Here is a 24668-nt window from a genome sequence, read left to right as displayed (position 1 = left end):
GTCATGGCGGGGCGAGCGGTGCAGAGCGCTGGACTCTCACAGATACCTCTGTTCTCCTCTGGCCCTTGCCAACGGCTTCTTTGTCCGGTTGCACACAGCATGAAAGACCAGCCTCTCTCTGTCTGCTTATCTGCTGATCTGCTCCAGCTACTGTAACGCTCTGCTGCTTTCATCTCTCATTCTCTTTATGCCATTTCTTTTCTTCTTCTTTTTAATAAAATTTATGCCTTTTTTTAAATTTCAAACAGTGATAAAAGACAGGAAGGATGGAGGAGGTTGAGTGGTGGAATGTGACAAATGAGCTGGAGACTCAGAAATTTGCCTGAGGCTACAGAGCTATTGTGATCCGCCAATGCAGAAAAAGTACTTAAAGGGGTAGTACTGATCTTGTGAATTGGAGTCAGTGTATTACATACAATAGATGTCACTTGACACACCCCTAGTATGGGGAGACAGACAGGTATGCGCTCTATTTATTTAATATTTTCACCGCTTTACCTTGCAGTCAGACCCTCAGAACTGAACCATGATATTCATCTATGCTCAGACTCCGCTGGCAAAAAACAGTGATTTGAGCTTTCAGAACACAGGAGTTGCAGGTATGCTGCTGCCTTGATAAGTTAATTGATTTTATTATTGTGTGATTTTGGTAAAACTAAACTAACTCTTTAAAACATGAACTGCCAGCTGCCATCTACTGTAGCTGATAACACCATGGATGTATAAAGAGACCTGGATACAATGTTGGCAGCAGAAATTTGTTAATTTCTATGGAAGCTGCTCAGTGAAGCATGAAGCCAAAAATGTTAAACTGCTATCATTTGGCCCACAGAGCATGTGCACTAGAAACTTCTGCCGGCTGAGGCAGCTGTGCCCAGTTTAGCTCTCTGTTTATCCGAATGGGGATAAAATGATTTAAATTTGAATTTTGCAGCAGTTGTGATGCTGAAAAAAATGAGACTGATTTACAGACTTTTCTTTTACCATGTAAGTCTGTGGGAAAATGTTTAAAAAAAACTGAAGTATCCTTTTGAAAAAGCACTGATATTCAATTCATGCATTGTTGGTGAAGAGGAAAGAAGTAAAGGAAAATAAGAAATATGATTTTGTACTTAAATAAAGTTGGTGAACTTGTGAGAGAGAGTTTAAAAAAAATGAAAGCAGTAGAGTGTGAGGTATCTTCACATTTAGTCCCTAGTATGGGTCAAGTAAAAGTATTACATCCTACAGTTTCCATAATGCAACACAATATTGTCCTTTGCTAGATTCTTCCTGTCTTTCAAATCACACCCCCACACCCCCCACACCTCCTTTTTAACACAGGCTTTTTGTTGTACATGTCACATTTCCAAGGCTGAATCCAGATAACCCTCCATGACACCATTATGACATCTCCTCCAGAGCTACAGAGGACATCATACAACTGCTTTCACAGGCAGAGTAGTACTAACCATGACAAGTAAACTGATTGTCATGTGTATAGTCCATGGAGTTCCCACTGATACATCACCTTTGTCTAAATTGGACCAAAGTCACATCTTGCAAATTGTTTCCGTATCTAAATAGCTGTGCATTATTTACATACAGAACAAATTGTCCTTAATGTGACTTTGAGTGCAGATCACAGTAAAGACAAATCTAGACAGAAAGACATCAGAGCATCAGACTGATTCAAAGTCACAGTGTGTGGACAGTTCCCCAGGCAAACCACTACAATCCACTCAGCCATGGAGGCACATTGTCCTCTTTACTCATGGAGGGCAGTCCACCTCTAGTACTTGATTCGTGCCTTGCACACAGTGGCTGTAGTGAAAACTGGTCTATACATACATCACCACTTAGTTATAAGTTAACTTCAATGAAAACTGACAGTGTATAAGCATTCGATTTTCTATAGATAGATATGATTTGATTTATTTTTAACATGTAAAAAAGGAAATAGAGAAATTATTACGCAAAAAAAGACAAAAAAAAGTAATAACTGTACAGTGAAAAACATTAAGTAAAAGAAATGGTCTAATACATAATGATTTTACATATTCAAAAAGGAGTGAGAAGAAGTAAAAATGTATTTAATCCCACCCCTTGTCCATAAATCATTGAATTTTAATTAATTAGCTTCCATACATGTACATACACATCAACACAGCATACAGTATTATGCTGTATATATGTGTCACCACAGCTCAGCTGTGTACATTTAACAGTCTAATAGCCACTGGCATGGAGGACTCTACAGCGTTCACTCCAAAATATATAAACGCACTTTATACGATGTAAAGAAGTTAATTTATCGTGGAATTATGCTATTATATGAGTTATTTTCTCATCATAGTTATTTGTGGGGATTTATTAGATGGGAGAAAGCATAAAAAATGACAGTTCTGTATTTGTGTTTGAATGTGTGCGACAATTTAAGAATACTCTGATACCCTGACTGCCTTAGTGTTTGCTCATTAACTGACTGGCTCATTGTGCAAGTGGCTGTCAGCTCTAGTGGCATTATACTACATCCAGAGCCTCCTTCACTTAAGAATTCCCACTCTCTCTGTGTTTTCTCTCACTTAATCCAGCTCCTCTCCTTTCCCATCCACCCTCCTCTTTTCCTCTCCCCCCATCCTCATTCCCAGTTCAGCCTCCCCTTTTCTTTCCCAGTCTCCTTCTACCTCCCCTCCTCCTTCTTCATCCCTGAAGCCCTTTCTCCCCCCAACACACACACTCTCATCCAGCTTCCTACTCCTGCTTCCCCCTACATGTTCTCCTCCTCCCCTCCCCCTTGCTGCCTCTCTCACTGGCAGCAGTAGGCAGGGCCAGTAACTGAGTGGGTGGCATGTCTGGATTAGCGTGGCACACTGTCTGCCTTCGAGAGAGGACACGCTGATTTGACCCAGACTGATCAAAATGTAGTAATAGCAGTGATGTGGTAGGTAAACCAGGCATTGTGTTTTGATGGTTGAATGATTTCGGGCCACAGCTGAAAGGTCATAGTTCATCAAGGCTGTAATGGTTAGCAAACGTTTGTTTTTTGTTGCGGTATCTACAGTGGATGTGCTTTCAGGAAGATGTGGTTCTTCGCTGTGGTCAGTATGGGACTTTATTTTCTTTTTTATGGTTGCTCAATTTAAGTAGAACCGCCACACACATTGTTGGAGAGCACGTTGCACAATATTCCTCTATTGTATCTTTATGGAGCTGTTGTGTGTTGCTAAGTTACTGCGTGTACATGTCATGATTTGGATTTAATCATGTTAGCTTATATAACATCCTGCAGGTAATCAGTTATGTATCTAGGTTACATTATAAGTCAGCCCAGGTGAGCAAATAGATCTGTTGTGAATTGTAATTAGACTTATTTATCCAGTGCCATGTGAATAACTTACATAAAAAACTATTTTACCCCCTACTAAGCTTGTGCTGTACAAAAAACCTCAACTTTATTTTCTCTTTTTTGCGTTCTGACAGGCAGCAAGCATGAAGACGGCACCCAGAGTGACTCGGAGAACGGGCTTGGCCTACGCTTCGCCAACCGCCGCCACGCCCTCGAGGAGCGCCTAAAAGCAGCACACAGCCACGTGGGAGCAGGAGCGGGAGGATCTGGAGGGGGCAACATAGCAGTGAGTGGGACCAGAGCAAGTGGCAGCCGCACTGCCTTCATGATCGAGTTCTACGACGAGGAAAACCCTCGTAAGCGCCGGTCGTATTCATTTTCCCAGACTGCACCCTTGCAGGGAATAGGAGCTGGTGGGGAGGGACTGTGTCCTCAGCCTCCGTCTCACCCCAAGGTGTTCAGCATTTCCACATCAGCTACTGCAGCTTCAGAATCAGGTAATAAAACAGTTTAATCATGTCTAATTTTTATTGTATGATACTCAAACAAGTAAAGATTTTGTTAAAATTCATGAGATTAAGCTAAAGACACCTTAACGGCTCCATTAGGTATTGTTTGAAAGTATTTCTCTGTGTATGAAAAGTCAAACTAAACGTTGTTGTTAATCAGCGAAAGTTGCAGTGAATCTGTTAATCAGGGGCTGTCATTCATTCAAAACTAATATCGTCACACATAATAACAGTTGTGGACCTGATATAGACAAAAATCTGTTTCTGCTCCACACTTTGTTACCTGTAGGTAAAGTCCCAGCTCCGATACCAGCCACAGTGACTGCAGGTGCCCCAACAGCTGCCCGCGTCCTTCTCAAGCAGAGATCAGAGGACCCGAGTATCGGTCGCAGCTCAGCCAGCACCGGGCTGGCGACAGGCAGCCCAACTAGCCCAAGCGAGGACACCTCAATATTGGGGAAAGGAGCAACTTCTGCTGGAGGGGAGGGAGAGGATGACCACAGCGATAAGGGGACCTACACTATTGAACTGGAGAACAGGAATGCAGAGGAAGAGGAGGCCCGGCGCATGATAGATAAGGTGGGCGTGTTCAGAGATGTTCACAGTTTTTTGCTCCATGCAGGATCATTTCTGTCTCTCTACCTCAACAAGCACAATTATTTGTCTTGACATAACAGCTGCGAAACAGAGATTTCCATTTTCTCAGGTTTTGCTTCAAAGAGGACATTTTTATTCTGAATTTATGCCATAAAAACCACTACCTATTTTATAGGGATGGGCACTGAACTCTGTACTTTTAAGGATACCGACAGAATTGTTTCTGTTCTGAGTCATGTTAAATCCATTGGTGTCCAATTTTGGTACCTGAGAGTGCATCTGGGTGAGAAGAACTTAAGACTTATACAAGAGGCTGAAGTGCCAGGAAGTATCTGTAAGCCTGTAAGCCAGCCACAGAGTTCTGAGGCCACTTTGTTGGCTTCCCAGGGAGCCATAACTATCGCTGATCGCTGATCTGCTATGATAGTTTCGGTTTCAGGTGTATTTTCTTTTCTATATTGTTTTATTAATAGCCTAGCTTCACTGCTAGACATGCAGACACACAAAAACATTCACACCTAAACACACAAGCGGACATATGACAGACAAAGACAGGATTAGCTCTGTGTTTTTTTTAGGAAAAATAGGAGTAGAATTTCTGACATAAAATTTTTGTTATTATAGAGAAAATAAAGTACAGAAAAACACCGGTATTGGTTGAACTGTGAATGGGACCCAACACTACTAATACACATAATTTGCAAGTTCAAATGGTGGTCATTTAGAGGAGTATTTACTGTTTTACTCACAGGTCTTAAAGTTCAGATCACTCTAATCACCCCAGAAAACACAAAAATAAAAACATCTTCCCAAGTGCCTTCTTTGCTTATTCGTGACAATAAAAGTAGCAAGTTGAATGACAAGAGCATCATTTAATCTTATTCTGCAGTAACTCTAAACAGCGGAATTTGACCGAGCACAAACAGACCAGAGCAAGGTTAATCGTCTCGTAATTACATGCTGCATAGGCACTTTTCGGTTTAGCAAGTCCTTTGAGTCTGGTTTGTGTTGTTGCCACTAAAACAAAGCTATCACCTCTCAGTGGCCTCGCCTGACTACCACTCCATCCTCTCTGTCCCATTGGTAACCCTAATGCTTCTGTAATAGCCCGTGGAGACTTGCTCCATCAAGCACTGCCCTGTTTTATCAAACGATGCTCCGGGGAGGCTAAAAAACCATCATCTGTTTTTTACTGCCGCCCCTGTCCTGTGGCACTGCAGTCTTTCATGGTCACAGGAAACACGTCTGAGAGGGACAGAGCAACACGCACACAGAGAGAGGGTTTAATGTTCAGAGTGAGAAACTAAAAATAGTAGAAAAGCTAACGCTTGATTATCATTACAAGTAAAGAAGGAATTAAAAGCAAAGAGTGCTAAACCATCCTGACAAACAATCATTCAGCTTTTTAATTGCCACCTACCAGATTCAGACTTATTTTTAGGAAGTTAAGTTGCTGCCAATAAAAGTTTATTACAGACACAATTTAAACTGTAGTAAATTACATTTTATAGAGGCACATATTCCTTTAAGTGTTGTATGCAGGTGTTATCTTTGAAGAAGCAGTGATCATAATTAGTGGGGTGTATTTCTCAGCAGTGTGAGTCTGAGTGCATTACATTCAAAACTGGAAGTGTTGTTATGCTAATTCCTGTAATTAACTGACACACTAATTGGCACACTGCTCACAGTCTGTCCGCTCTCCCTTTTGTAAATTGTGTGTGTGTGTGTGTGTGTGTGTGTGTGTGTGTGTGTTTGTGTTTGTGTTTCTGTGATTTCTGCTCGTTGCCATGGTGCTCAAGTATCAAGTGCAGATCGGTGCTTTAATTGAACAGCATCTTCTTCTGACCACTTCACTTTCGGTCATCAAGAGAACTGTAGAATAATATTACCACAGTGCTTATATATCATGAGGGTATTTAAATTTCATTACAAAGTGTGCTCCAGTACTTTATGCTCAGGGTGCATACAGAATAAAGACTAATTGGAAAGTATGACAATACAGACATTAGGGGTGGTAATCTCAAGGCACTTCATAATTTGATTCAAAGAGCCAAGATGTGATCATGAATGCATCAACATTTTTGATTTCAATACATGATTTTTTTTTCTCACTGTGACTACTTGCTAATGTTAAAACATAGTATATTGGAAATTATTCATTATTAAAACACACAGATGAATTAACTAACACACACAGCGGCTCTTGTCCAGGTCCATTTCCCTTCATCTTCATAGACGCCAAAATGCATCCATACTTGGGCTGCAAATTGTAAGCTCTTTCTTTGATTGATTATTGGTAATATTCACAATACCAAATGTGTCTTTTCCTTAAAGGTCACAGCAGCATATTGCATATACTTTGACAGCATCGCATAGCCTATCGATTGATCGATTACATTTCACATGTTCAATTAAATTCTTAATGACCAATTGTCGATTGTTATCATCCCTAATTTATACGCTAAGCAGTCCTCACAAAAATCCAAGAAGTGCCTCGCTTATAAAGTAAACATGATGCATTTCACCGTCCAGTAGATTCAGCCATAAGGAACGTACAGCCCAAAAATTTTTACAGGTGATTATAATGTTGAGAATTGGGTTTTTAATTTTTAGTTTTTACTTTTGTGCAGGAAGCCATAATATTTCAGCAGTGAATTGCAATGATCTAAGAGTCTATTTTTGTCCTTACCCCTAACATACTGTACATACATACATAATGCCATAAGTTTTGCACTTAGTATACATAAGCAAAACATCATTTTTTTTAAAAAAAAATCACCTTCTTTTCCTTCCTGTCCTGCTTCTTCAAATATTTTCAGGTGTTTGGTGTACAACAGAACCAGGACTCCTCTATTCTGTCAGACCTGAAGGGAGAAGGAAAAGGAAAGAAGATAGGAGAGACGGGGAAAGAGGTAGACTTGAACTATAACTACATCATTTTCTTTCTATTGTTAGTTTTATTTTAGTTTCAGATTTTTGTCAACTTATTTTTAATTCCACCTTTTTGTCTCTCTTTCTCTGTCTACCTTTCTCTATCATTCTCATACGTTTACCTATACACAAATGTCCATTACTGCAATATTAATGTTGCCTACAGTCATTAATTCTTTGTTAATTTAATTTTGTTCAGTCTTTCACAAAAATGGCCTCTGATTCTCAGTGTCCTGTCTCTCAGGCCAGTGTAGTATAACTGAGATGACTGAGTTTTATGATGTGAGTCACCATCACTCCCATGACTTGACTGCTCCACTCCCCTAGTCAGTTAATGGGAGGGGGTAGTCCTCCCAGAGACTGACCTAGATCATACTAAGATGTGGAGAGACACCCTCATCCCTCCAGGCAATATCATCAGAGGAAGGGGACTGTGTATGAGCATTATCTATCAGGTCTTTTCTGCAATTATGCAGATGTCATCAGTTAAACAAGTAACTTTTTAGCTTTTCTTAAAACTTCCCTTGTAAGATGGTGGTTTGTAAGTTTTAGGCTTACAAGCAGCTTTAAAATCAAACATTTTTAATTCCAAGTAAAATGCAAATACAGGAATTTGTCTTAATAACCATAAACTAAATAATTTCCATCATCATGTATTATATTTCAGATGAATGCACAAATGGTAATCTCGCTTATTATCTGCTTTGTGGATTTTGTGGCATCATTAATTGACTAAACTGCTCTTTTTTTCTCTCTCGTGTGCCCTACTCTTGTGTCACCCCACCCCCGCCCTCAGGCTCTTCCTGGCGACTCGAGCTGGGTCTCTCAGTGGGCCAATCTAGCTGCCAATCACACCAGGACAGATCCAGAGGGCTCAGGAGCAGAAACAGCCGCCTTTCTCCACAAGGAGAGAGGTACATAGTTAATTGACTCTGCTTGAGCTAAATAAAATCTGATTTTTGAAATAAATTTTCCCTTAAAAGAAAGTATGAAGCAGAATTAAAAATAACTTAAATTTCCTATTATTCATGACAAATAAAATGAATGAATTAATCTAAGTGCATTTGTCCTTCACTGTTCAGGTACTGATGGCTTTGAGTCTGGTGCGTCCCTCAGCAGAGGTGAATCCTCCTCCAGTCTGACTGACCGTAAGCGCAGGACTCTCCCCCAGCTCCCTGTGGATGACCCCCGCATTAAATCCAGCACCAAAGCTCTTGGACTGCGGTCCGAAATTGGCGAGAAACAGGACACTGAAGCCCAGGAGAAAGAGAACAAGGGAGACGGGGAGTCCCCAACTCCCATGAGGGACGGTGAGATGACCAGTAAACGGAAACAAAGTTCCACATCCTCTCCATCCAAGGCTCCTCTCCGGTCTTCTGGCAGCACTGAGCGGAGGAAGAGGTCAGAGGAGAGGAAAGGAGGCGGATCAGGAGAAGAGAAGTCTGGGAAGCCTCTAGTTCGCCAGGGCAGCTTCACAATCGAGAAACCCAGCGCTAATGTCCCTGCAGAGCTCATCCCACGCATCAACAGAGGCAGCAATGGGCGCGAACGCAGTGACTCCGTGGGCAGCATGGATACTGCGACGCTCCTGAAGGACACTGAAGCTGTCATGGCATTCCTGGAGGCCAAACTACGAGATGAAAATAAACTAGACCAGAAAGGTAGTAAAAAAGGCGTCCCTCCTCGGACTGACTCCATCTCTCCTGAGTCCGATGTTGACACGGCCAGCACCGCTAGTCATGTGGCGGGTGAGGCAGAGAGAAAAGCTGGTGGCGAACAGAAACGACGTTCCCTGAGCAGCATGCACCGGGAGAAAAGCAACATGAGCACAGCTTCTAAGACCAGCATCACTAATGCAAGTGCCCGCGACCGCTTGGAGAGGAAGACTAAAACAAGAACCTCAGAAGCGACAAGCCGGACTGATGCACGACGCTCTGTTCACCCATCCTCCAGAGCACGCCAGCCATCTCTGGATCTCACTGATGATGACCAGACTTCTTCCTTCCCCATCTCTGACATCCTGTCCTCAGACCAGGAGACGTACTCCGGACCTTTGGGGCGCTCAGCTCATGGACGTGATGATGTTCTTAATTCCAAACTTGATGGCAGGTCCACTAAAACCTCCACCAACGGATCCTCCAAAACCAGGAGCACTCTCCAGGCAGCCACCACCTCATCCCTAAGCAAGCAGGCCTCACTGCCTCAGCCGCGCCCCACAAGAGCCTCCCTTCTCCGCCGCGCCCGTCTGGGTGACACCTCTGACACAGATCTCGCTGATGCTGACAGGGTGTCTGTGGCTTCTGAGGTGTCCACCACAAGCTCCACCTCTAAGCCGCCGTCCGGGCGAAAGGGATTGTCACGACTGGACATGCTGGCTCAGCCACGTAGGACCCGCCTGGGCTCCATCTCTGCCCGCAGTGACTCAGAGTGTACAGTGACACGGAGCTCCACCTCTTCTCCCCGCCTGTCAGCTGAGACTGCTCTGCGTTTGGGCCTGCGCTCGTCAACACCAACAGAAAATAGGCTTACACCCAGGATGAGGGCCAACAGCGTGTCCAAACTGAATGAGACAAAGACCAAGACCACGACATCTGGATACTGCTCACCAACAGGTGAGCACATCAACTGTTTCATTATGGTTTTCTCATAAATTGTAGGAAAAGGGAGAAAACAGAAATTAGCCATCAGGGTTTCCTATTACAATATTTCTGTTTATTTTGTTGTTTCTAATAGCATGGTTCTTTGAAAAAAAATGTGGTCTAAGGATTAAGTTCACAGTTTGCACCATTACCTCATTATGTGTCAGTGTGTCAACATTTGTCTGAAAACATTTCCACTGTGTTGTGACAAACTTGTGCGTTGGTTGTCATCGTGCAGAGAGCTCTCAGCCCGAACCTGAGGGCGGGGATGCAGAGGAGGAGCTGATGGGTACCGTACCAGAACTGTAGAGACTTGATTAGATAACGTGTGTGTGTGTGTGTGTGTGTGTGTTTGTTTGTGTGTCAGATCTGGGTCACAGCAATAACAGACACTCAAACACACCATTTATTTTTTAGTCCCTCGTGAAAGGCTCATTTGATCACTTTTAAAAAAATAACTTTTTGTCATATTACACTGTCACTACGTCCACACAGAGCTTTATGAGACAGATGGTCTGGGTTTCTTCCCCCACTTGGAATTTACTAGAGTCCACCATGGCTCACAGAAAACAACCAAACAGAGCAGAAAAGTCTCTAACACAGTCGTCAGTTATGTCAGTCACTGCTCATGAACTGCTGTCAAACTCGCAAATTAGGCAGCACTGATCAAATATGATTCTGTTACTCCATTGCCTGTTACTTGCCTCAAATGTTTTCAGGAACATATTTCAGTGTACTGTTTAGCTGTAAAATGACAAAGTTTGCTCCTGCCGGTGGGTGGAGCCCAATTTCCAGCTCGACTGGTTCCAACATGGTGACCATGTCACTAACTTTCTCATTTTACAGCTAAACCGTACACCAGAACACGTTTTGAAAACATTTAAGGAAGGAAAAAGGAAATGCAGTAAGAAAATCTTGATTCATATTTGATCAGCACCACCTAGTTTGACAGTTTGACCACAGGTCATGAGCAGTGACTGACAGCTGCGTTAGAGACTACTCTGTTCTAATAGGTTGTTTTCATTCATGTGCAGTAAGGCTGCTTGAAGTGCTACAAGGCAGTAGAGTAGGCTGAGGAACATAATTTATTCTACAGACTTTCTGTCTCATTTAGTGCTATTTATATATAATGACAGTTTCAGCAAAAAGTTGATTTATAAAAGGTACCAACTACAGCTTTAAGTAACAAGCATTTTTAGTAATTTAAATTTTGCAGTGAAATTCTAAATTTATTTTGACTGACTTTGTCAGCTGTGAATTGTATAGTGTAATCTGTAGTGTTAGAACATCACATAGAGAAATTTTCAGTGAATAAAGTACGATGACCCAGTTCTAGCATATGTTGTTAACTCTTTGTCTCCCTCCTGACATTCATCAAGTGATGCTGTGATGAAGACCCAAATGCTCTAATCACACTCTGTCAAAATGTTTTACAACATGGAGCTCAAACTTCCTAACCAATTAGCACATGGTTTTTGGAATACTGCTCCACCCTGTGGAGATTTTGTATCCATGACTCTTCCACTTTGACCCATTTTACCCCGAGGAGACTGATAGAGCATGGTGTTGTCTCATCATGGTGCAGCTACATTAATGCAGCTGGTGTGTGACAATTTGAAGCAGCTTAACATATACCAGGCTCTATTAGGATTTTGTATCTTGTTGGATGTCTATTTTTTTTCTGTCTGCAGTGGTGGAGCTTGTAGATAAATTCAAGTAGAGTACCTTTTTGCTGCTGTTTCTGTTGTTTTCAGTGTGTTTTTAACATCGCAGAAACATTCTTGTAAATGTTCAGTAACAACAACCTAACTTAAAAATTAAATGCCACTGATCTATACCAGATGTACAATGCAGAAAATAGCATGTTTTAGTTTAAGTCCATGTTCGAATGTATCTCTACTCCTCTATGATCTACTACTTGCACAGTATTTGAATTTTGTCTGGTTAAAGCAGGACTGGCTTGCGGCTGCCTCAGTAACAAACCGTATCATGCTCAAAAGCTCATTTAACAACTTCATGAATAACAAATGTTGTAATGGAATAAAGTACAGTAATGCTGACTAAACATACCCTTATTCCATTACCTTCACAGTGGCCAGTAGCAGCAGGTGGAGACGTCTCCCGCCAGAGTATGGCTCCACCTCAGAGGAAGAGTTTGGCTCCAACAGGAATTCTCCAAAACATGGCGGCCGCTCCCACATGCGGCCTCATCACCTCACCCCACACCGCAGCTCGAGACTCAGCACCACCGCCAGCCCAGGCTCCAGCGTGGTGACGGGTCCGGGTGGAGTGGCGATCAAACACCGCATGAAAGAGCAAGAGGAGTACATTAAGGACTGGACAGCACACAGCGAGGAGATTGCCAGGTACTGATCTGCACTGATCTGTACAAGACTGATCTGTTAAAGGAATATTTCACCGCCTAAATGACCATTTGTGTATCAATTACTCAACCCGTGTTTTGTTGAGTTTGTGAATGACTGTTTTTCTCTCATGCCTTCGCTATGAAGGAAGAAAAGTTTTGATATATTGGAGTCATAGGGGTCTGCATTTAATAACAGCAAAACTCTATCTAAACATCTGTTTAAAAACTCTCACACAACTTTTGCAGTATAACCTGAGTCTTATTATCCAGCAGTATTCTCAGTACTATACAAACAGACTGAAAGTTCAATTTATCAATCCTCCCTTCATAGCCAGACTCCATTGACAAAAACAGTAATTTACCTAGCTAAACACGGGAACTGCTGGTCTACCACTGCCTCAATCAGTTAGTTTGTTTGTGTTATTGTGTGACTTTGATTTTTTTAAAAGCTTATAGTGGATTCACATCCCACACTAAGAAAAATAATCAGCCAACTGAGGCAGTAGTGGACCAGCAACTCCCTTGTTCAGCGAGGTAAAATTTAGTTTTTGTCAGTGGAGTCTGGCTTTAAGGAGAACATAGATACATTTTACTTTAAATTCAGTGTCTCGTCAGAAAGGACAGCCTGTTTGGGAAGTACTGAGCATACTCCTGGATGAATGAGACTTGGATTTTTGGAGTTGTGTGCAATTTTCTGACTAGATGTTTAATATAGGTTTGCTGTTGTCAAATGTGGTCACTGTTCACTTGAATTCATCAAGACTTTTCTCCATTTTTGTTCATCATGGAGGCATATGGGTAACAAAAAATATTCTTCACAAATTCAGTGAAACACAAGGTGAATAATTGATACAAAATGATCATTTGGGGGATGAAGTATTCCTTTAACTGATGAAATAATTTGATTTTTCATGAATTTATGTAATGTTTTAATATGATATTGTATTGCAAAGTTTAATAAATGCTGCCCTCACTCTCTTAACCTTTACAATGATGTATGATTACAGATTGTTGTATATGCACGTTGCATGTGTTCACATAGTTGTCTAAAGAACTCCTTCATCTGTCTGATGGTTAACAGGTTATTCCCCTGTGTGCGCAGGATCAGCCAGGACCTGGCTAAGGACTTAGCCATCTTGGCCCGAGAAATCCACGACGTGGCTGGCGAGATCGACTCGGTCAGCTCATCTGGCACGGCGCCCAGCACCACCGTCAGCACTGCCGCCACCACCCCGGGATCGGCCATTGACACCCGGGAAGAGGTAGGCCCTGCACGTCCCACGCAGCCGGACATACAGGAGAGCATGAGAAAGGTGCCCGTTTTTCTTCTTCTATCATTGCTTTACTGTGTGTGCTTCCATCGCGCCTTTGCCATCCCTCCTTTGTTGCTTTATATGTTTCATCTGCTATGAGAGGTATTGATCTATTACGTCCTCATGTGCTCCACTTTCATTCCTTCATTATTTTTTCCATAAGATGACTTACTTATTTTAGTACTGTAGGATTAAACTTTGCTTTTATTTTACTGAATAATTAAAACGTTAAAGCTGCTTCGCTCTCTGACACTGTTCCTTAATTTCTCACAAACCTTAACTTTATTAAAAAAGATGGAATAAAACTGTGAGAAAGTTCTTAAGTTTTTAATTTTATTGTTCCCTCTCTTTTTAATCTCTCTTTGTCTAGTTGGTAGATCGAGTGTTTGATGAGAGCCTCAACTTTAGGAAAATCCCGCCTGTGATTTCTACTAAGGCACCAGAGATCAACGGTAAGCCGGTGGAGCTCCGCCCCCGCGCCCCCGACAGTCTAGAGCCCCGAGCTCTGAGGAGACGTACCTGGAACCGAGAAGAGGTGAGAAGCAAATATATACCAACATGAAGGCTTTGAAAAGAACGCATCAGCAATCAACTTCATGTTGTCAAATGTCAAACTTATTTTGTTGTCCTCTGTGTTTTCAGGCCGTGTTGGACAGCCTCCTGCTCAATTCAGTTTCTCAGCTGTCCACCAAGATCAGACACTCTATTGACAAAACCGCAGGAAAAATCAGGTAATTCTGCTTTCTGGTGTTATCTGTCCCTCGGTGTGTGTGGTTTGTGAGGCCACTATGCATGAAAATGTGTCCTGTTTTATGTTATTTTTCTTCAGGATATTGTTTAAAGATAAGGACCGGAACTGGGATGAAATTGAGAGTAAACTGCGATCGGAGAGTGACATACCACTCCTGAAAACCTCCAACAAGGTACAGAAACCGCTCTTTCTGACAAATATTTGATGATGAGAAGAGTGCAGAAGAGATGGGAGCTTATAGCTTTGCTTTTTCTTCTTGTCTCTTCAGGAGATCTCCTCAATTCTGCTGGAGTTGAAGAGAGTTGAAAAGCAGCTTCAAGGTAAAGACACATAACTCCAGTGTTATCACACTAGTACACATTTGAACAAGCTGTTGTATATAAGTATGGGTATTTTCAGTGTTTGTTTGCATTCCATGACAGAGGGATGCTTGAATATTTAAAAGGGAAAGCAGCAAAAGTAGATATAAAAACTTAAGTTCTGAACACTTGGCTTCAATCTTAAATGTTTTTCTATCGTGTTAAATTTTCATGACCAAATGAGCAACAAGTTATGAAACACATTTTAAGATATTACGCACTGATTTTCCAACTGTTTCTGTCCCAGTGATCAATGTGATGGTAGACCCAGATGGGACTCTGGATGCTTTGGCCAGCCTCGGCCTGACCAGCCCCACCACCCCTACTAGGCCCCAAACCGCCAAAACAACTTCCCCCTCTGCCACCAGCCCGGGGTCTGCGCCCCCAGCCAAAGAATCACTGCCGGAGATCCTTCCTGGGCCCGGAGGATCAGCAGCCTCCGCCAGGGTTCAAGCTTCCTCTGCCAGCACTGAGGAGGCAACATTAGACTCCAGCGTGAGTCTCGCATTAACAGGAGTCGGAGGGCTGCCTTTCAACCGCATGCGGCCGAGCGGAGAGGAGGCCATCGCACAGAAGTGAAGCTAATGTTGCATGTGAATAAACATCTGGATTGGAGTGCAGGTGGCTGGTGATCAGTGTTCACAACTACGAAGAAGGCGTAGAAACAGAAAATTCTGCACTCTACACTAGTCTAAGATTATGGATTTAATCTAAACACAATTTAGCTAAAGTGTTACCAGAAATGAAGTGCTTCAACTGACTTTAACCCCAACTGATGCATCATGGATACAACTTCCAACAGAAATTCACCCACAAATGATTTGGATAGTCATATTATGAGCTTTTCAACTTTAATTATTCATGCTGACTGGTCAACCTGACCTCCTGACGGGCTGAAGTCTACCCGGCTGCTCTCTCAGTGGACAGATCTCTGTGGTTGTACAGTCTCCTCTCTCCTCCTCCTCTTGCCTTCTCCATGTGTCTGGACCCTGCCTACACTAAGGACATGCCTTAAAACACATCCTCGATATAGTAGCAGCCCTTGTCCTCTCAAATAGTATACAGAACTGCTTTTAAGACTTTAATACAGTACTTTCAGACAAACAGAATGCATTGTAAAATAACACTCGCTAAATATCTTCTATCAAACTGCAGTGATTTATCCGCTCTTGTTCATTACAAAGAATATCTCAGCAGCCTTAAGACAAACAAACACACAGTCATACAGACAAGATTTAAGTCTGAAACTGTTCACAAACCAAGCAGATGCAGATGTTTTAGATATTTAATAACTCTAGCCGTCCATTCTCACAAACTGACTCTGTTGAAAAGGATTTGTAGTGCCTCCCCACCTCTGTGCTCACCTATTTCTCCCTTATGTTTTACTCTCTCCCTCCCTCCCTTTCTCTCCTGAGTAGTTGGAAAAAAAGTTTGTCACCCCAGTAGCATGTACAGGACAGAGCGGAGAGCTTTCCTCCCGCAAGTTGGTGTCTGTGTTGATCTTACTAATGCTGAACGGTAGTTTTACGCGATATAGTAACAACCTTTGGGAAACCAATGATCATTTTCCGACGACATAATCACTTACCAAAGTTAACAAGTTTGTTGATACTGTCATTTTCAAACAGTCGAGCCATGTTGAAATTCATCTGTTGTGCAAAAGAGAATCTGTATTTCAAACACGTCTGCAGTTCACCCTTTTCTCTCTGAATGTCAAGATTAATTCAAAAAGCGTATTTATTATAGCGAAACACTAGTTTAACCTTAGCTGCCGGATCTTTTTTGGCCCATTTGAGAATCAGTGCCCTTAGCTTTTTCGCTACAGTACATCCACTCAAGTGTCCTATCATTTCCAATTGGCTTTTTTTCTACTTTTTCCAGTCACGGGTATTTTTAAAATAGCAAAAATCAGCAAAGAAAATAACTAAACTAAATATTTTATAATATTTAGATACTGGTGTTGTAGATATTGTAGACCCTTTTACTTTTTAACGCTTAGAATCGCCTCACAGCAAATTCCATTTTCTTTGTCTGTCACTCACCAGTTTAAGTACACAAAAAAATGAACACGGAAAGATGCAGGAGCTGGTTTTATTTAATATCTCGTCAAAAGAACACGAGCGACTTACAGGGAGGCCTTTTGTGGTTCAAAATGTGTCTTTGAGGAGCGTCACATCTTTGAAAATGAGCATCTATTTTATGAATTTTGCTTGTAATTCAGCTTCATATTGGTGTGAAAAGGTGCATAGTGCTATTTCCACTACAGGGAGAAGTTCCAGCGTCCTGATACTGTAGAACTGCAGAGACAGTATGATTGACCTCTTTCTCATTGACGTTGCTCCTTTTCCAGCTACTTTTTGGGGACTGACGGTTCTCTGAATCTCTCCTCAGCTTGTAGTCTGCGTTCTAGATTAAAATGACTTAAAGGCAGTATATTAGGACTTAGATAGTCTTGCAATAGTGAATTTAGGTACCAGAATACATGTTCATTTCCTTCTCTCTATTCTGTACTGTACAATGTTTTTTCAATGCCTCAAAGTGCCCATTTTGACTAAAGAAAGGCATTGCTTAAAAAGAAAAGAAAAAGACATAGTCGTCTAAAAGATTTCTCTTATTTTGCACATCAGATTGTGTTGTTTTTCATGCAGAAGTAGTGAAGGTCAAATGGTTTGACAGAGAATGATATCACTTTGATATCAGAAGTGACTGCCTTGCCTCTCTGGAGCTATTCTGTCTGTACAAACAAATCCTCAAATCGTGTTTTTTTTCTCCCCCTGTTTTATCAAAAGAAATGAAATTAGGGGACTGTGAATGCTAGGTACATGTTTATTTTTTAAATTCTACATGTGTCATCTGATCAGTGTTCGTTGTTGTTTTTGTAAAGATAAAAAAAACACCATTTTATTTATTTTTTGTTTAATATTTTGTGGATGTTTCATGCATTTTATATTTGTTCAACTATCTGCATTGTTTCTTACTGTTAATAAAACAGAGCCATTCAATTATTTCTCTATTTTTATTTGGCTGGGCGTTAAACTGGACTGACTTCAGATTATAATTTCTTTGGGACTCTAAATTTGAAAATTACATTTTGTCTCTGTACACAGTAGGGCTGTGTAGTGGCAAAAATCTGGGCAATATGATACGTCACAATTCAATAGGCTAGTTCCGATATATATGTGATACTTTAAGCAAGGTGATATATTGTTTTTTTTGGTTGTTTTTTTTAAAGGTTCCATGTATTATGCTCATTTTTGGGTTCATACTTGTATTTTTGGTTTTAACTCGAGCATATTTACATCTTTTAATGTTCAAAAAACATTGTTTTTCAACATACTTTCTGCCTGAATACACCCTTTGTCTTTTTTAGTGCCTGTCTGTTTAAGCCCACCTCCTGAAGACACCTAGTCTGCCCTGATTGATCAGCGTTTCGCAGTCTTCCAGATCTGCGTTTTTGGTCATTATTATTATTATTGAAGCAGAGGGAGTGACTGTAACGGCACTGTAGCAACAGTTTCGACTTTTATATAGTATAGTTGTGGCATCACAACTTCATCAAAGTTGCAAAAAGTCTGCAGAACAGGAGGATCTAAATTTACTGAATCCCTGTAACACGCTAGCAATATGTTGCGAATAAGTGAAAGAGTTAAATGGCTTAAGATTGATTACAACACTGCCATCCAGCAGTTACGTGTTTGAACACAAAACACAATTAACTGCCATGAATTGTTGCATGTAAACATTTAGAAATCAATAGTTCTTGAGAATACAGCATCCCAAAACATAATATCATACCTGAGTGTATCAATATTTTACTACACCCCTAAACCTCAGGCAGCAGATGTCACCATCACTGACAGACAAGGAACTTATATTTATTCCAAAACTGGATTGCATAACAACTCCCGGCAGGGACTTTTTAATAAAAAGAAAAATGGTTGATTCGGACTGAATTTCCATAATTCTGACTGAATAAAAGTTGACCTTTCTACTGTCTAGGCCATTAATAATGCCTCATTGGGAGACGCAAATGACTCAGCTAGCCCTTTGTGATGCCTGAACTCTGTTAAACATTTGCATCATGAAGTGCTTGAAACTTACATTAAGAAATGCCAGCCATAAACTGCATACCGAGACTGACAATGTGGTATCACATTTTTGGTACTGTAAGTACTGATGAACATATTCAAACTGCAGTATCAGCTAAATGCTGTAGTATAAAGGATATGACACCATAGCTAGCATATGGTTGACAAAATGTTTCTCACTGATGGAAAACTACTATGTGAGGCCTACGCCAGCAGTACTTTGAAGTCTGACTGCAGACACAAATTGAGCACACACCCATGATCCCCAAATTCAACTTCAGTTTGTCCTCCAAATTTGTCTTTCACTGACATGCTTGCAAACAGCATTGAGTTAAAGAGAGCAGCGACACATGATATCACAGAAGTGCTACAGAAACGCAACACGTTTAGGTTTTCTGCATTTTTTTTTCAAAAAGAGACTGATTTGAGGAACTTTAAATAAAGACAAATGCTTGTTGTGAAGTGCATTTTATTATCACTGATGAATTTCCAGGTTTTGTTCGACACTTACTTCACACGACAAACTGAATATGTTTTCAGAGAACAGATGTGAACACTGATGGCAGGGTGGTCTGTGTCTAGTGACAGAAGTTAGCCTGGGGGCCATCTCATGACGCGTCCACCAAGGATATGGATGTGGATGTGGTAGACCGACTGGCCTCCGTCCGGTCCATCGTTGATGACGATCCTGTAGCCTTTAGCCAGGCCAGCATCTTTAGCACACTTCTTTGCAACTAGCATCATGTGGCCCAGCAACTGAAAGACGGAGAGAGAAATAAAAAATGACAATGAGGCGATAATACATACATACATGCATAAGCAAGAGAAAACAATTCCTGGATTACAACACAGTGTTCAAAGACAGACGGACATCAAGTTGTGTAAAGAGTTCCATCTAGTGGTCGCTGACGTAAAGTCACTGGACAAATCACTGAAAATACTTCTTATTATAGAAGCCAGGTCACACAGTCATACTTACTGCAGCATCACCATCCTCCGCTTGGGACAGCTGAACAATTGGCTTTTTTGGGACCACCAGGATGTGAATGGGAGCTTGAGGATTAACATCACGGAAGGCCACACACTGAAATACAAAAGAACACGTTAAGAGGAAGAACTTAGATTATGCAGACAGCAGTGTGACGTTGTTTAACTCAATGAGACAACAAAATTAGAAACATCTGCTTGTACTTCGAATATCTCATGCTGTTGCGATCCTACTGTAGTGTGCAAGACTCATGGTAGTGTTGGAAAGAAATAAAAAAAAATGTATCACTGTATGTTAATTATATGATACGGCTTTTTTTTAAATCTGCTTTTGGCCATTACTGAAACCATACAGATAAACTGTATTTGTGTGTCTTGCTCTATGTGTTGCATTTGAGGTCTTAAAGATGCCACCTTGTATAATGCCTCTATTATCCATTTAGAAAAATTAAGATAATCAACCATAGCTTATTATATGGGGAATACTAAGCAGTTTAGAAATGTAGAAAACCTGTCAGCCAAGGGTAAAGTAAAAAGCAAATGTGTGGTTACATAAACACAAAGAAGGATCCATATCAAGCACCTATTAGTGGTTTTGATCGCACACTCCATACAAGCAACGCAAAGCAGTGGAGCCAGTTTGACAGGCACTGGTGTTTTTAGCTGTGTCATCATCCGTTTTACCTTCTGCCTGGCTGGTAACACATACAGTAAGCTTCACAGTTTGAGGGTTTTATGTGCATTCATAGTTCACGGATGCAGATGTCATTATTCAAACCTCAGCAACAATAACTCAGAGGTGCTCACGGTCTGAAGTGGCTACATATTAAAAGGATCTGCAGACAAGTGGACTTTGCCATCACCGCTTGGTGCAGGGCCAGCTGTCTGCAGCAAATGCAACATGAGCAATGACTTCTAACATGGAGAACAAAAAATAAACAACAAACTAAACTAAACCTGTCAAATTCTGCAGTTTTACTGTTTTAATTAGAATCTGGTTTATTGGCAGGTGTTTACATGCAAGGAGTTTGCTTTTGATATTTGGTGCAAGAGAAAAAAAATAAACCTTTTTGTTACTTGTTGTCAGATAATTTTCTTGTAACTTTTTACACAATTCTTGCTCATTTTTGGGCCATTTCTTGTCAAGTTGATCCCAACCATCCTTCCATAATATAGAAAGATATCAAGCCAATTTACTCAAGTTTCAAATGGCTATTACAGAGTGGAAAAATGTACAGTATAAATATGAGCTGTACAGTTGTGTGCAGAAATGTGTAAAATATTGTCCAAGGAGAAATTAAGAGCAGATTTTCTGCAGTCTGAGAGCAAACTATGTAGTTTCACTGCAGCACATATGTTTTGGGATTTTACTCTGTGATAAATGATCTATATATAACACACCTGTCAAAATATTCATAAAATGACAGTAAAGCTAGCGAGGAGCTAACATTAGCTCAACGTCACCAGTGTGATTTATTGCACCCAAAATGTGTTCATGAGTTAAAATATTTAATGCATACCTGATCATCTTCATGGAGAAACTCGCAAGGGATCTCTTTTCGCACTATTTTTCCAAATATTGTGTCACCGCCTGGCTTGGCAGCCTGCGCTTTCTCCGTTTCATCAGCCATGTTGGCGCAGATGCGGAGCCGCCTGTCTCCGCCGCTTTTAGCTCTGTGAAACCACAGCGCGCGCTCATTGGCTGCAAAAACGCGTCATCATAAAGTCTGCACTGATTGGTGCTTGTGACTTCCCCTCAAAGCGGAAGTGCGCCCAACAAGCCAAGATGGTGACTCGTTTGAAGGTGAGGAGTGTAGATAGTCATGTTTTACATTAAATAACATAACTTAAACGGCGTTTCGTTTTGTTTTTTGAGGCTGGTTTGATTATAAAAAACACTTGTTTGCACGTTCTAGAATTTATATCGCTAAAAAAAGGCGGGAAAATGTGCCACAGCTGCTTCAGTTCAGATAATAACAGTCAAGGTCCTGATGTTGCTAAATGCTAAGTGTGTGTAAACATGCAGGTCCTGAGCACGTTTAAAGCGCTGCACAGAACAAGGATGGCTGTGTTCAAAGAGGACGGCAGAGCACTGACTGGTGAGTTTTTTGGCATGTTTTGATTCTTAGTAAAAGAACAAATGTGGCTATATATCAGGCTATGCTGTGCCTTACAAAGTATTCACCACCCCCTTGGCGTTTTTTCTATTTTGCTGCATTATAACCTGTAATTTAAGTTGATTTTTATTAATAATAATAATAGCTTGGATTTAGATAGCGACTTTCATGGGACCCAAGGACGCTTTACAAGAACACTACATATGACATGGATGGACTTACTAAAAAGCAAGAGATGAGTGTTAGAGTGGTTATTTGGGGAAGATTGTATGCTTTGGGGAACAGGTGGTGCTTTTTTAGTTTTTTTTTTTTTTTTAAGTGTCCTGATATTGGCATTTTGGTAATGGGCCAACACAGAATAGTCAAAACTGATTAAGTGAAATTTAAAAAAGATAAATAAAAAAGTGCCACTGCAGACTCTGGTGCATGTGATACTTGACTTTATTTAACGAATTTTGAGACTTCTGAAAGTGATTGGTAGCTCTAGGTCTCATGCACCATTTTTCATGATTTATTTTTCAGTATTTTTTTAAACCCCTTTTTCATTTACTTCACCAATTTTGACTATTCTGTGTAGGTACATTACAAAAAAATGACAATTTAAATTACAGGTTGTACTTTTGGTAGATTTCCAAGGAAACTACCCAAACCTCTGAAGTATTACTTTTAGAACTTGTTATGTATCTCTGCTATATTCTTTTAAGAAAATATGTTAGCAAGTAAAATAATTAAGAAACTTTGGATCTTAAACACATTAAGAATCCTTACCACACCACAAATGACATGCTTAGATAAAAAAGGACAACTAGTAAGGTAAAATGGGATAGTCATGTTCGTTTAAATGGTCAAATACATTTATTAGTTCAATCCCTGTTCTTGCGCTGCCTGTTTCTTTGGTACCATATTGTCAACAATGAACATGCATATGTTAAACCGTTACGGCTGATTCTGGGCGATTGTGGCTCACATGGTTTTATGTCTGTAATATAACAGGGAGGCACATACTGTATTAGCACAAGTCTGATTTTATGGCACCTGATAGTCTAAAAAAAAGGCTGGTTTCATGTAAGAAAATGTCCCATTTAGCTGAATATTTTTTGTCACATTTTAAATGTTGAAAAATGTGAAAATGTTTTGATTAAAAAATAAATCATTTAATAAAATGCAACAACCTATGACCATTTTTTTGTCCCAAATTACCTGACTTGACTTAATGTTTGCTCAGTATCAAATGCATAACTACTTATCTTTCCACAAAGCTGCAAGGTTAAAAATCAACGAGGAGTTCAAGAAAAACAAAAATGAAACATCAGAAGAAAACATTAAGAAGGTACGTTGAAAATGCAACAGATTGTGACATGATTTGTTTATACACTGAACAAAAACTGAAATGCAGCACTTTTATTTTTGCTTCCCTTTTTTTCACAGGATCTGAGATTTTTTTAATGCAGTAAATAGACATGTTTCTGAACTATTTCTTTTCCAAGATAATCCATGCACCTGACAGGTCTGGCACATCAACATGCAGATTAAACAGCATCATTGCCACAGAGGTGTGCTTTGGGATGGTGCAATTAAAAGCCACTTTAAAATCTGCAGTTTAATCAAACACAGTAACTTTGTCACCCACATGATGTTGCTGGATAGTTGTCTGACAGTGAAAACAACAAAAAAAAAGAGTTACACTATCTAGAAATAACAAAATTGAATATTCCATAGCATGTAAGCACAATCACAATATTAATTCCTATATTTTGTGTAATATTTAAGCAAATGCTAGTGTGGATCTGCTGTGGCAGCATTGCACATTTATATTCAACCTGCAAAACAAAGAGGATACTGCTATGTAAAAACAAGGGAACTTTTTCGTGTTTGTGCCCAGCGACCCATTGTCTCATAATCCATTAATCAGAACTCTTCTGCTTTTACAGATGATCAAAATGGGCTCAGATGTGGAAGTTGTTCTTCGAGAAGCTGTTATACAAATGGAGCATGTTGGAGATAAGAAACTCTGTATGTTGTTGTTTGTACTATTCTTTACTAAAATGTTTAAAGTAATGTGTATGCAAACTGTGTACAACAGGATTTCTTACTTCTTTCTTGACATTAAATTACCAAATGATATGTACTGGCTAAATTTATTTTCTCTCTTTCTTTTTCTCATAGTGCTGCGACCCAGAGAGAGCCTTCTACTAGAAAATGTGCCCTATTGTGACCAGCCCAGAAAGAAGTCCCGATAGACCATCTCATCACATTTTCATAAAAAAAAGAGACTCACTACTATCCAGTACCATCCGTCTGCATTTCAAAGGATTTAACTCAAAACAACATTTAAGGTTCAGGATCTCCTGAACAAACAACATTTTAAAGAACGTCACTGCATGGAGAATTGTTTTTACTCACTGAAGAGCTCTGCCATTCTGCTTTAAGAAATCTGTGCTGGTAACTGGATAATTTCTTGTATTATTTTTATTTTGACATGTAATTTAAATATGGAGTTTTCTGTCATATTTTCAGTAGCTTATGATTCAGCCGAAGTGTGTGTGTGTGTTGGGGGGGTGCTTTACTGCCACTGAAAATGTTTGATTGTGCTCTGATTAAAGGGAATTATTCTCAGACAGTTTAAGGTTTAATGTATGGATCAAACCACTGTATGATGGATGGATCTGAAATGACGGGGAAAA

General features: G+C 40.4%; 3 protein-coding genes across 6 annotated transcripts in view; 2 read left to right on the top strand and 1 right to left on the bottom strand.

The window, feature by feature from the left end:
• cep170aa (centrosomal protein 170Aa) overlaps nucleotides 1–17794 on the top strand; it is a 50368-nt gene extending 32574 nt beyond the window's left edge. For 3 of the 4 annotated variants that reach the window (XM_088086561.1, XM_088086563.1, XM_088086564.1), the window contains 13 exons: nucleotides 3463–3825; nucleotides 4127–4416; nucleotides 7254–7346; nucleotides 8162–8279; nucleotides 8448–9977; nucleotides 10243–10293; nucleotides 12097–12370; nucleotides 13451–13682; nucleotides 14053–14217; nucleotides 14325–14413; nucleotides 14512–14605; nucleotides 14702–14753; nucleotides 15040–17794. In XM_088086561.1, the coding sequence (XP_087942687.1) occupies nucleotides 3463–3825; nucleotides 4127–4416; nucleotides 7254–7346; nucleotides 8162–8279; nucleotides 8448–9977; nucleotides 10243–10293; nucleotides 12097–12370; nucleotides 13451–13682; nucleotides 14053–14217; nucleotides 14325–14413; nucleotides 14512–14605; nucleotides 14702–14753; nucleotides 15040–15371 (3683 nt within the window). In that variant the 3' untranslated portion in view covers nucleotides 15372–17794. The remainder of the gene's footprint in view (nucleotides 1–3462; nucleotides 3826–4126; nucleotides 4417–7253; nucleotides 7347–8161; nucleotides 8280–8447; nucleotides 9978–10242; nucleotides 10294–12096; nucleotides 12371–13450; nucleotides 13683–14052; nucleotides 14218–14324; nucleotides 14414–14511; nucleotides 14606–14701; nucleotides 14754–15039) is intronic. The other variant, XM_088086562.1, reaches the window with a different exon arrangement.
• A 1538-nt stretch (nucleotides 17795–19332) lies between these two features.
• Nucleotides 19333–21548, bottom strand: hint1 (histidine triad nucleotide binding protein 1). Its single transcript, XM_042502633.2, has 3 exons — nucleotides 21388–21548; nucleotides 19860–19964; nucleotides 19333–19636 (listed from the first exon to the last, which is right to left on the bottom strand). Exons 1-3 carry the CDS (start codon nucleotides 21496–21498, stop codon nucleotides 19472–19474), a joined length of 381 nt encoding a protein of 126 aa, XP_042358567.1. The 5' UTR covers nucleotides 21499–21548; the 3' UTR covers nucleotides 19333–19471.
• A 36-nt stretch (nucleotides 21549–21584) lies between these two features.
• lyrm7 (LYR motif containing 7) lies at nucleotides 21585–24600 on the top strand. Its single transcript, XM_042502634.2, has 5 exons — nucleotides 21585–21671; nucleotides 21894–21966; nucleotides 23244–23314; nucleotides 23916–23997; nucleotides 24151–24600. The coding sequence occupies exons 1-5, from the start codon at nucleotides 21654–21656 to the stop codon at nucleotides 24222–24224; spliced, it is 318 nt and encodes a 105-aa protein (XP_042358568.1). The 5' UTR covers nucleotides 21585–21653; the 3' UTR covers nucleotides 24225–24600.
• The last annotated feature ends 68 nt before the right edge of the window (nucleotides 24601–24668 follow it).

Source organism: Plectropomus leopardus, chromosome 13 (assembly GCF_026936395.1).
Source record: "Plectropomus leopardus strain MGB_pleo_1.0 chromosome 13, ASM2693639v1, whole genome shotgun sequence".
NCBI lineage: Eukaryota > Metazoa > Chordata > Actinopteri > Perciformes > Serranidae > Plectropomus > Plectropomus leopardus.
The sequence above is the reverse complement of the archived record's forward strand: the minus strand, read 5'-3'. Positions and strand labels throughout refer to the sequence as shown.